The 13,446-nt window shown below is 37.4% G+C and overlaps 1 protein-coding gene across 5 annotated transcripts in view; it reads left to right on the forward strand.

Annotated features, from left to right (window-relative positions):
- Positions 1-519: 519 nt before the first annotated feature.
- Positions 520-13,446, forward strand: part of aptx (aprataxin) — a 31,187-nt gene continuing 18,260 nt past the window's right edge. For 2 of the 5 annotated variants that reach the window (XM_063049011.1, XM_063049007.1), the window contains exons 1-3: positions 520-718; positions 4,790-4,923; positions 12,004-12,050. In XM_063049011.1, the coding sequence (XP_062905081.1) occupies positions 4,794-4,923; positions 12,004-12,050 (177 nt within the window). In that variant the 5' untranslated portion in view covers positions 520-718; positions 4,790-4,793. Of the gene's footprint in view, positions 757-3,134; positions 3,284-4,789; positions 4,924-12,003; positions 12,051-13,446 lie in introns of all 5 variants that reach the window. The other 3 variants (XM_063049009.1, XM_063049008.1, XM_063049012.1) reach the window with 3 other exon arrangements.

Raw genomic sequence — 13,446 nt, forward strand, 5'->3', positions numbered from 1 at the left:
TTGCTTGACTTGCTGACTTCCTCCAGTATTTTGAGTGTGTTAGTCTGGAGCAAAGCACGAAGAGCTGGAGAAATTTAGCAGGTCAGGTCGTAACTACAGACAGAAATTGACAGTCAACATTTTGAGTCGAGACTCTTTATTTCTGTACTGAGATAGAATCGCTTCAAAAACAGCGGAGCCAGAGTCGACAAATAATATGCAGATAGGGTGGCAGGGGTTGGAAATTACATTAGCAGATGGAAGGTAACTTTACCTATCACGTACTGGTCAGTTTCTTTAAAAGTCAAAGAGCCTGCATCAGCCAGTTTCATGGACTGATTCCTTTAAAAATCAAAGAGCTACTTCATCTTTAAGGGTATTTTATCAGCACAGCCTGCAATTACCCCCAGCGCGCAGCGCACTACACACGTGGGATGTAATCTCAATTGAGAGTTCAGAGTTCAGCCGCCCGCCAGTGGGCGGGTCTTTCGTTTTACGCGTGCGCACTTGTAGTTTCCCCGGAGAGCGCAGGCGCAGGCTGCACAGTGCATGCTGGGGTTTCTGTGGGAGGACTGTACTGCGGTTACGTGGGGCTGCTGCTTGGTGGGGAAAACAAGGCCTTTCAAACCTGTTGTTTGGAAGCAGAATGGGGTGCAGTGCTGGGACTTTGAGTATTTAAAGTCGCTCTAGCATGGGATTTGTCGGGTCAGATTTCAGCTCGCATCAGGCCTTTTGAGAGGTGAGCGGTTACGAGGGAAGTTGAGAGGAGGGAAAAAGGCAAGTTTAACGGGACCTGCCTTCGTTAATCGCGGGGAAGCGAGGGAAGGCAAAGGCACATCGAGTAGGAGGGTCACACAGATTCTGACTTTAAAAAAATAATTGGCGATAGGGCATCTGCTAGTCATAATTTTCTGTAGCTGTAGGGCAGGGTTTTCCACAGGATATGCTGACCTCCCCAAGCCATATGTAAATTCTGTGTCTAGATACACTAGCTGAAAAAAGCCATTGAATGTTATCTTCAGATAATAAAATAGACTTGCAATTATGTTGGTGTAATGTTCTCAGAACATTCTATGCTTTAGGATGGGAAGCGCATCTACCCCTCCCACCTTAAAATCTCTTACTAGCTCTTCTTTGAGTTAGTCCTGACGAAGGTGCTCGGCCCAAAACGTCGACTGTACCTCTTCCTAGAGATGCTGCCTGGCCTGCTGCGTTCACCAACAACTTTGATGTGTGTTGCTTGAATTTCCAGCATCTGCAGAATTCCTCGTGTTTGTAATGTATTGTCTCTGTTGTAGAGTAAACAAGTAATTAGTGCCCAGGTTCCCACAAACAGGGATATGATATTTATGACATCTGTATTAGAAGTGTTGATTGAAGAATAAATCTGGGGTAGGCCACAAGTGAACACTTTGTGTGTTTTTAAAATAGTGATGTGATCCAGGGCGATTTTCCACTGTCGATCAATGCTGTAACATCTCCCAAAGGTGTCTTTCAGTTGAGGGCTTAGATTTTTAATGTCCAAGTTTGCACAGTGGGGTCTGTTTTATGAGAATAGGTGAACAAGCTAGGTCTTTTCTGTTTGGAATGAAAGAGAATGAAAAGTCATTGGATAGCGGTGTACAAGATAATAAGAGGCATAGAATGAGTGCTCACTCGGGGTCTACCCCACATTTATTCCTCCTGAATCTAAGAAAGTGAACACTGGGTGCACATCCGTGGACTTTTTCCCAGGCCGGAAATGGCCTATACCAGGGGCCATGACTTTAAGGTGATTAGTGTAATGTACAGGTGGGGAGTCCAGCAGTATGTTCTTTATGCAGAGAGTGGTGAATACATGGAATGCCCTTCCAGGGACGGTTGTAGAGGCAGATACATTAGGGCATTTAAGAAGCTCTTAGGTGGCCATATGCATGACAGAAAAATGGAGGAATACCTAGAAGGGAAGGGTTTGGTTGATCTTAGCGTAGGTTAGAAGGTCAGCTCAACATTATGTGCTGAAGGGTGTGTACTGTGCTGTAGTGTTCTATTTTCTATTTATGATCCCCTGGTTAAGCACAAGAGTGCTGCTAACTGAATGTAAATCTATAAGAAAGCTTAGCAGAAGTTATCATCGTATAAAATATAAAGATAGGAAATTTGTTCAAAGAGCAAAAACTGGAACGATGATCTGGGGAAAATGGTTCTAGAGATTAGAGGAGTTATTCTAGATTTACACACAATAGATAGGATTGTAAAGAGAGCTTTTGGTGCATTGGCCTTCATAAATCAGTGTACTGAGTACAGGAGTTGTATGTTATGTTAAAGTTGTATAAGATGTTGGTGAGGCCAGTTTGGGGTATTGCAGTTCTGGTCACTTGTCAGAACTGGAAAGATGTAAACAAGGTTGAAAGAGCACTGAGAAAATTGACAAGGGATGTTGCTGGGACTCGAGGATCTGAGTCATGGGGAAAGGTTCAATAGGCTAGAACTTTATTCCCTTGAGCATGGGAGAAAGAGGGTAGATTTGACAGAGGCATACAAAATTATGAGGAAGGATTGGACAGGGTAAATAAAGGTGGGCTTTTTCCACTGAGGTTGGGTAAGACTAAAACTAGAGCTTAAGGGTGAAAGCTGAAGTGTGGGGAACTTCTTCACTCAGAGTGGTATGGGTGTGGAACGAGCTGCCAGTGGTAGATGTGGATACAGGTTTGATTGCAACATTGAAGAAAAGTTTGGATAGGTATATGGATGGGAGGGTTGTGGTTCAGGTGTGGGCTGACGGGACTAGGCAGACTAACAGTTCAGCATGGGCTAGATGGGCCAAGCCGGTGTCCGTGCAGTAGTGCTATATTGAGTGAGGAAGTGAAAGGTGAGCCAAAGCAGATGGGAAAGGTATGTTCAAAACTGAGAAAATTACAGTACAGAAATATCATTTTACTTGAACTGTGGTAGTTTATTTCATATGAGACTTTCCTCTCCCTACTAATCTCATCCTCTCAGATCCTCCCTACATTTCCCAGAAGTAAAACTGTCATCCATAAACCCATTTTATAAAGCCTCTTCTTAAGGCTTGTGTTATTTTTTTGTGAGAGAAGTTTAGGCAGATAAGAATTAAAAGGCAAGACCACAACCCCAAAATGAAATATAAAAACAAATTCTGCTTATTTAAACAGGTTTAGCATAGCAAGGATGTCCTGAAGTGATTCTCAGAAGCCGTTTCAATTCAAAATTGTCTCTAAGTCTCTAAGTCACATGGCTAAAGAGACAGGTTTTTAGGGGTGTCTGAAATGAAGGAAGATACTTAGAGATGCCAAGAAACTTGGTGAGTGATTTTCCACAACTCAGAAGTTTTGGCAGTTAAAAGTATGGTCGCCAATAGTGGGGCCAATTTGACAATGTAAAATAAGAGATAGTTTGGAGGGTTAGGGACTGGAAGGGTTACGGAGAAAGAAGTGTGCAAAAATTGGAAGCGATTGAGAATTTTCAAATGAGGGCATCTCTTCAAATTTGGATAATTGGAAGCCATTGTTTCAAGATAGAACTGGAGATGTACTGAGGATAAGACACTGAATGGGATCTGGGAATAGTAGTCAACATTTGCTGTGATCAAAACATGCACTTTTTAAAAAATAAGTTAATGTAAAGCTTGTGCTTTGAACGGAGTTGGATTCCAGTCAATAAAATGAAGGTGCAAGATGTCAGATTGAGTTTAAAGATTTGCACACAACAAGCTGCAGCAAGAACTGGCAATTGAGGTTTATGAGTTAGCACATTTCTTAAGCAGTGGCATAGACTATATGGAATGTGAAATAGCATCAGGCTATTTAGTTCAAAGGACCCATGCAGGTGGTTTATGATACACATAAGATAGTGTAGAAGCTACTTCCTCATCAGCAGAACTTTGATTCCTTCTGTTAGGTTCCTTCTGAACCTAAGAAAGTGGACACTGAGTACATGTCTGTAGTCTTCTGATCCAGCCTATTCGCTTCAAGGTTTGATGTGGTGTGCACTCAGAGATGTTTTTCTGCACACCACTGTTGTAATGCATGGTTAGTTGAGTTACTGTTGTCTTTCTGTCAGCTTGAACTAGCCAGTCTGGCTATTCCCCTCTGACCTCTCTCATTAACAAGGTGTTTTGCACACGGACTACTGCTCACTGGATTTTTTTTTTGTTTCTCTCAGCATTCCCTGTAAACTCTAGAGAAAATCCCAGGAAATCGGCAGTCTCTGAGATACTCAAAGCACCAGCAAACATTCCATGGTCAAAGTCACATAGATCACACTTCTTCCCCATTGTGATGTTTGGTCTGAATAGCAACTGGACCTCTTGACCACATCTGCATACTTTTATGCATTGAGTTGCTGCCACATGATCAGATAATTGCATTGACAAGCAGATGAACCTAATATATTGGCCTCTGAGTTGCGTTGCTCAACTGACAAGTTACATGGTACACATGTACCTTTTTAAGGGAAGCTGTTGTGTTTCATTTAAGATGCTGGTTTTGTATTGTCTGTTAAGAGAACTTATGAAACCATGGTGAAAATCTAAATTATTGAAACATTTAATAATTATGTAGTAGAGATCTCTTTGGTGTAGTTACAGGCCTCAAAGTACTTAGCAGAAGTGATTATCAAATAAAGGAAGCAAAAACAAGGTTGGTTGAACTGACCTGGCCAAGGAGAGTTGGGGAAGTGTCTGATGGGAATTTCAAACTTTGGGGCAAAGCAGCTGAAGCCAGTTGTTGCACAAGGAAAAACAAGTGGTTTAGGGTGTCAAAAAGATTTTGATAGATATATGACTAATCCTCATTTTCTCCCCCTCCAGTATAATGCGGGTTTGTTGGCTTGTGAGTAAAGACGGAAGGCACCAACCAATACGCCTTGCACACTCTACCTGTGTATTCATTGGACGGAGTCCAGTGACCAAAATTACAGATAAAAAATGTTCCCGGCAGCAAGGTCAGTGGAGAAGTATAGATTACTTTTGCAGGTCATTGTGAGGTACAAATCTTAAGATCAGTTGTTATTTGGAACATTGGTTCAGTTCTCAGATGCCGGTGAAGAGTATGCAAAATTAACTGAGCTGGATGGTCCTTACCCAGATGTTTGAGTTTATTATTTGTATGCGATTGTATGCAAATGCATGCGATTAATTGAAATTGTACAGGTTTCACTAAATCCTAGATTTTCTTTTCTTTTCCAATTTTTTTTATTGATTTCTATATAGAAGAATACAGAGTTGAAGAGAATACATATTATAAAACAAAAGAAAAAATATAATACTAGATACAGTATATTGAATCACATTAACAATCTCCTTACTCTATATTCACATAGATTAGATTAATTCGTGTATTAGAATATAAACAATTTTATTAAAAAAAGAGATCTACACCCACTACCGAAGTCGAAGCTGTTTGGGGAAAAAAAAACTTATACAGATAATAAAATATGCTATTAACCAACTTCTGTACTTTTAACAAGAAGTCAAAGATTATGAAAATAATTTAAAAACGGCCCCCACAAATTTTGAAAATCTTGGTTAGTTTCAGAAATTGAACAAAGAATCTTTTCTAAATTTAGGCATGCCATAACATCACGTAACCGCTGAGCATGATTAGGTGAAACAGCATCCTTCCATTTAAACAAAAGTGCCCTCCTAGCCATAAGAGATAAAAGCTAGAATGTGCAAATCAGATGTCTTCAAAATGATATCTTTACTTCCAACAATACCAAATAGGGCAGTCAAAGGATTAGGCTTAAAATTTACTTTAAAGAGTACAGAAAAAGTTTCGAATACTTCCTTCCAATATTTCCCAAGGCTTGGGCATGTCCAAAACATATGAATAAGTGAAGCTTCTCCATTGTTACAGCTATCACAGTAGGGAGATATAGCCATATAAAAATGAGATAACTTATCCTTGGTCATATAAGCCCTATGAACCACTTTAAATTGTAGGAGGGAATGACGAGCACATAACGATGAAGTATTAACCAATTTAAAAATCTCATTCCAAGTTTCTTCAGAAATTGAGGTCTGTAAATCTTGTTCCCAAAGATTTTTGATTTTGTCTAAAGAATTATTTCTCATTCCCAACAACATATAAATATTGGATATTGAACCATTATGGAATGATTTCATATTAAGAATTTCATCTAATACGTTCTCATCAGGACTATTAGAAAATGTATGTAATTGAGATCGCAGAAAATCTCTAATTTGTAAGTACTGAAAAAATAGGTTTTTGGTAAACTATAGTTAACAATTGTTTGAACGAAGAAAGACTTCCTCCAACAAACAGATCCCGGAAACATATAATGCCCAATCTTTCACATTGTTAAAAAGCTACATCAGTCATAGAAGGCTTAAAAATTTAAAAAAAATGGGACTAGAAAGGGAGAATCTTAATAAACCAAAGTATTTTCTAAATTGTATCCAAATCCTCAAAATATGTTTGATTACCACATTTTCAGTTATCTTACTTAAGGATAGAGGAAGTGAAGATCCCAAAAAAGAGATAATAGAAAATTTGTTAACCGAGTTAGCTTCTAAAGAAACCCACCCAGGACAGTCCTCATGATTAATATAGTATAACCAAAATGTAAAATTCTGTAAATTAGCTGCCCAGTAATAAAACCTAAAATTTGGTAAAGCTAAACCTCCATTCTTTTTGAGTTTCTGGAGATGGACTTTATTCAATCGAGGACGTTTATTTTTCCATATGTAGGAGGATAAAATAGAGTCCAGAGAGTCAATAAAGGATTTAGGAGTAAAAACGGGCAACACCTGAAAGAGGTATGTAAATTGAGGTAAAACATTTATTTTAATAGAATTAATTCGACCAATCAATGATAACAAAAGGGGCGACCAATTTGATAATGTTCTTTTTATATAATTTAATAAAATAAGAAAATTTTCTTTAAATAAGTATTTATAATTTTTAGTAATTGTTACACCCAAATAAGAATTGGTTTCTTGCAATTTTAAAAAGGTTAATATCAGTTAATGGCAAATTATTCAAAGGAAAAAGTTCACTCTTGTGTAGGTTCAGTTTATATCCAGAAACCTGACTAAAACAAGATAGTAAAGAAAGCACAGAAGGTAATGAAGTTTCAACATTAAAAATGTAAAGCAATAAATCATCAGCATAAAGTGAAACTTTGCGGATAGTACCCTTCCGGAAAGTACCAGTGATATCATTAGATTCTTGATAAGCAATAGCTAAAGGTTCTAAAGCCAGGTCAAAAAGCAAAGGACTCAAAGGGCAACCTTGTCTGGTTCCACGCTGAAGTTCAAATGGTTTAGAATTCTGAGAATTAGTAAAAACCCGAGCAAAACGGGATAAATACAATAATTTAATCCATTGAATAAAGTTGGACCCAAAATTAAATTTTTTCTATGATTTTAAATAAATAATGCCATTCAACTGGATCAAAAGCCTTCTCAGCGTCTAAGTATATCACACACTCCGATATCTCCTTAGAAGGAGAATAAATAACATTTAATAATCGATGAATATTAAAATGAGAATATTGATTTTTAATAAAACCAGTCTGATCATCAGAAATGATAGATGGTAAGATATTTTCCATCCTACAGGCCAGAACTTTAGATAGAATTTTAGCATCAACTTTAAGTAAGGAAGTTGGTCTATATGAAGAACATTCAGCTGGGTTCTTATTTTTTCTTAAGGATAAGGGAAATAGAAGCTTTGTAAAAAGATTGCGGCAACCTACCTGACTTAAAAGAATCTGAAAGAACTGAACATAAATGAGGTATAAGCAAAGAAGAAAAAGCCTTATAAAATTCTCCAGAAAATCCTTCAGAACCTGGAGCTTTCCCTGAATGCAGTGAACGTACAGCTTCGGCTATTTCTTCATGAGAAATACATTGATCCAACTGTTTTCAGTTATCGACAGAAGGCGTGGAGATATTTATTTGGTCTAAAAAATTATCCATTACAGTATTATCTTTAAGAAGATCAGAACTATAAAGTTTGGAATAAAATTCTCTAAACGTATTATTTATTTCTAAATGATCAATTGTCCTAATACCATTAGCTTTATAAATTTCTTTAATCTGTCGTTTAGCACTAGAAGTTTTAATTTGGTTAGCCAATAATTTACTTGTTTTATCTCCGTGAATATAAAATTGACTTTTATCCTTTGGGAACATACATCAAAGTTGCTGGTGAACGCAGCAGGCCAGGCAGCATCTATAGGAAGAAGCGCAGTCGACGTTTCAGGCCGAGACCCTTCGTCAGGACTAACTGAAGGAAGCTTCCTTCAGTTAGTCCTGACGAAGGGTCTCGGCCTGAAACGTCGACTGCGCTTCTTCCTATAGATGCTGCCTGGCCTGCTGCGTTCACCAGCAACTTTGATGTATGTTGCTTGAATTTCCAGCATCTGCAGAATTCCTGTTGTTTGCGTTTATCCTTTAGGAGTTGAGTTTCAATAGGATATGTTAATAAAAAATCATACTTAGTTTTAATTTCAACCCGACTTTTATATAAAACAGGATCGGAAGTCAAAGCATATTTTTCATCTAATTGTTTCAGCTGATTGACTAAATTGATCCTCTTTATTAGCTTTTTACTTAACACTTGCAGTATAAGAAATGATTTGTCCTCTAATATATGCTTTAAAGGCATCCCATATGACAAGGTTAGAAGTCTCCTCCACCGTATTCTCTTCAAAAAGAAGTGATTTGCCTCTTCAAGAACTTTAAGGAATCCTTGTCAAATAACAAAGTTAAATTAAAATGCCAGAATCTGTTTGAGGAAAACCAGGAAGATTTATGGATAAAAGCACAGGAGCATGATCAGAGATAGCAATCTCTTTATATTCACAGGATCGAACTAATGGACTCATTTGGTTATCAATAAAAAAAAAAGTCAATTCTGGAATACGTATGATGAACATGAGAGAAAAATGAGTATTCTCTATCTGCTGGATATAAGAAACACCATATATCAACAATACCACATTTCATTAGAAATGAATGGATAAACGAAGCTGATTTATTAAGTGTCGCTGGTTTAGAAGAAGACCGATCTAAAACTTGATCTAACCAGCAATTAAAGTCTCCTGCCATCACCAATGAGTACAGACTCAGGTCAGGCAAAAGTGAAAAAAAAAAATGCTCAAAGAATCCTGGATCATCTATATTTGGGGCATAAATATAAGCAAATTACCAGCAATTTATTCTCTAATTTCCCTGATACTATAACAAATCATCCATTAGTATCAGAAACAGCCTTGTATTGAACAAAGGGAACTGTATTTTCTATGAAAATCAAAACTCCTCTAGCTTTGGCCTGAAAACTTGAACGAAAGTGCAATCCTCTCCATCGGCTAAAAAGGCGTGAGTTATCAGGATTGCATATGTGTGTTTCTTGTATATAAAAAAAAATTTGAATCTTAAATTTTTTAATATAGGCAAGAATCTTATTTCGTTTCAAAGGATGATTTAATCCTTTCACGTTAAGACTAAGTAACTTAGTATTATAATCCATTTTATTATTATTTTTAAAAATTAAAAGGGTAATCCTTAAGAAGATTACTAAAACTAAACAATGACCTATGAGATAAGGAAACCAAACAACCGGTTTGACTAAAAATCCCAAACAGCTTCCAAGAAAAAAAACCCGAACACCCTCCCCCCTCCCAAAGAGAGAAAGTCAACACCTACAACTAATAATGACATCCCCCCAAAAATCCTGCTGGCTTAGCTCCAAATAAATTACAAGGTTAGAATATTCCAACCTAGTCAAAACAACAGATAATAGAGACAGTTAATTCTGGTATCAAAAAGGCTAGAAAAGTAATATAAAATAAGATGTACACACAGAATATTGGCTTATTAAAATCTTATTCTCAAAGTAAAACTTTAAGAGGTTCTAAAAGAAAATTGACTACAAAATTCACCTGAGGCAAAATACACAATTATTCATGTAAGTTTTTGCAAAACAGCTCTAACATGACACTTTTAAACTTAGCAGACAAAGTAATAGTACATTAAAGTCTTATTCTCAAAATAAATCCTTAAAATGTTCAAAAAGGAAGAGTTAAGTACAAAGTTTAGCAAAGGTAAAATAAACAGTTATTCATTTAACAAATAATAAGCAGTCACTTTACTGACTCTAAATATTCCTGAGCCTGGAGACTCGAATGGAACCATTTTTGCGATCCACCCTGCAGTGTAATTCTGAACTTCGCCAGATACCATAGAGAAGGTTTAAGATCCTTGTTGTAGAACTCTGACATGACACTTTTAAACTTAGCACGTTCCCTCATAATCTCTGCTGAGAAATCTTCGAGGATTCTAATCTTTTTTCCATTAAAATCAATCATACCTTTCTGACGAGATTAACGAATTATATTGTCCTTTGTTTGAAACTCATGAAAAGTGATTACCACTGAACGAGGTTTGCTTGCAAACATTCTGTTCCCAGGTATTCTGTGTGCTTGGTCAATCATTGGTGTCGATTTTAAAATACCAGGAAATAACTGAACCAGAAAGTTTGGAAAAAATTCCGTAGGACGATCACCTTCAGTTAATTCTTCGAGACCAAGAATTTGTATGTTATTCCTTCCGCTTCTGTTTTCTAAATCAGTAATCTTCTGTAGTTCATCGTTAGCCTTGGATTGTTTTTCATAACGCTTTTGTAGGTCGTCCATTTTCTCAACCAGAATCGACAGGGTTTCTTCATTCTCTTTTATTCGTTTATCGTGCTCAGTTAAAGTTTCTTGAATAGAATCCAGCTTTGTACTTAAAATTTAGATTATGAGGACACTCAGTCCTTGTTTATTGTCATTTAGAAATGCATGCATTAAAAAATGATACAATGTTCCTCCAGAATGATATCAGAAAAAAAAAGGACAAACCAAGACTAAAGCTGACAAAACGACATAATTATAACATATAGTTACAACAATGCAAAACAATACCGTAATTTGATAAAGAGCAGACCATGGGCACGGTAAAAAAAAGTCTTAAAGTCCCCGACCAACTCATCATCTCATGCAGACGGTAGAAGGGCGAAGCTCTCCCTGCCATGAGCCTCCAAGTGCCGACAACTTGCCGATGCATTGGAAGCACCCGATTGCAGCTGACTCTGAGTCCATCTGAAGACTTCGAGCCTCTGACCAGCCTCTCCGAGCACCATCCTCTGCCGAGCGCTTTGACCCCACCCTGACCGCCAAGCGACAAGCAAAGCCGAGGACTCGGGGCGTTCTCCGGAGATTTCGGACCACACAGTAGCAGCAGCAGCGAAGTAGGCATTTCAGAAGTTTCTCCAGATGTTCCTCCGTGCTCTCAAGTCCGTCTCCATCAAATCAGGATTGTGCACAGCACCCTACTTGACAAATAACAGATATCACCACCGGAGTGGCCGCTGTGAGCTGCGTTGCGTCGCCATCTTCTCCTCTCTCTGAAAATTTTCTGAAATCCTCTCTGAAATTGTTTAATTTCAGAGCCAAGTTGTTGAAACTCTTCGGAGAATTCCTTTCTGAATCACTGCAATTCCTCGGATGCTTCCTTTTTGTGCTTTTGCATCAATTTAGTAATAGAATTCAAAGATGTAGAGGAATCATTTTTACCTTTAGCAGTTCTTGTAGTCATAGTGTCAAATCAGGTTGGAAAGTAAGTAAACTAGGAGCAGCTGTAAAATGCTGTTATTCCATCCACCACTAACAGGAAGTCCTCCAATCCTAGATTTTAAAACATCAGCAGAAGGTTGAGCAGGGCAATGATAATTACTTTTAGTCAAAATTGTTGGAATCTAGAATGCTTTATAAACAAGTGCTGATAAACTTGGAGATTTTAAAGGCAGCAAATGGGAGTTTGAGAATGAGTCAGGGTTTCAAAGAGCTAGTCAGGTATGATTGGCCAGCCTGTCTCTTTCTGTGATGAATAATTGTTGTGTCAGCAATGCCCTATATTGCTCTAATTTACGTAGATATTAAGGGAAGTAAAGGTAACTTTGAAGGCTTGAACAAAATTAATATATTAAGTGTTGATTTTTCTTTTCATTTCAGTACAGTTGAAAGCGGATTACAATAAAGGATTTGTCCTTGTTAAACAGGTATATGTACATTGTTCTATTGGTGTTGTACTTGTATATTCAATGTAAGTCCTCTTATTTTTGACATGTTTTGATTGGAGAAACTGTTTCACTGACAGAATGCTTGATTCCTGGGAGAGAGGATAAGGATGATTGTAAAATAACAAACTGAGAGACTTTGCATGAAAGGATGATGGAAGCTCATTCAGTGAAAGTTTTAAAAAAGGATTGGATAAATACTCAGGAGTAATTTGCAGGCTGTGAGGAAAGGGCAGTAATGGAAATTTATTGCTTCCTTGAAAGAGCTGTCCAATCCAGGTTCTACTGGCCCAATGGCTTCCTGTACTGTGATTCTGTAGAACAAGTTTTTGTACAGTTCAGCTTTTGGCAATATTAAATTCTATTGTCAAATCATAAGCATAAACTGCAAATGAGAAATATGTCATATATGCTGTTTGAAAGATAAAGAAATTAAGGAAATAGGGAAATGTCGAAGGAGTTGAGGTGAGAGTAGAGCTGTCATAATCATTGAATGGCAGGACAGATTTGAGATGTCCTGACGAAGGGTCTCAACCTGAAACATCGACTGTACCTCTTCCTAGAGATGCTGCCTGGCCTGCTGCGTTCACCAGCAACTTTGATGTGTGTTGCTTGAATTTCCAGCATCTGCAGAATTCCTGTTGTTTGAGATGGCCTATTTCTATTTTCTAATGTTACTGTTCTTGTTTTCTTATGTTTATCAATTTGCTCACCATGCATTTTTTTTAATGAAAATCAAACTGCTCAGTTAAGAATGTTGTTCAATGTGAGCATATTAATTGAATTACAGTGGGTTCCAGTTAAGAGGGACACACCAGGATCAGTATATTTTGATCCAATTAAGGTGGCTGTCTCAATTAGCCAGTTTCATGCAAATAGTTAAAAAGGTATAAAAAAGACAATATAGGTTTAACTGAGTAAGAAATTATGAAATACAGAACAAATAAGGACACTACAGTACTATAAAACTCCCTAATAGTTATCGACAGAATTCATCCAGTGTACACAGCCATGTTCTTTTGATAGACTGTAAATAAACAAAATCAGCAGAGACACCTAGTGCAAATAATGGACTGCCTTCATACAGTGCTTTTGACAATTGCATCCTGCAAATCTTTATTTTCATTGTAACATTCAGATGATTGTCGATATATTCAAATTCTTTGTACTGCCTACCTGTTGAAGTAGTGAAATAATTTGATTTTCACTCCCGACCATTTCTAGCATCTCTAGGCCTGTTGCTTGAGACTTCAGTGAGTGAAACAGTTTTGAATTGTCTTACTGCTTATTTCTTACCAACCATCAGTGACAAAAATTACTGCTTTTGGAACACAAACACATGCAGCAGACACTATTTTAAAAACTATTTTGCTCTAAG

This window comes from Mobula hypostoma, chromosome 5 (assembly GCF_963921235.1).
Source record: "Mobula hypostoma chromosome 5, sMobHyp1.1, whole genome shotgun sequence".
In the NCBI taxonomy this organism is placed as follows: Eukaryota; Metazoa; Chordata; class Chondrichthyes; order Myliobatiformes; family Myliobatidae; genus Mobula; species Mobula hypostoma.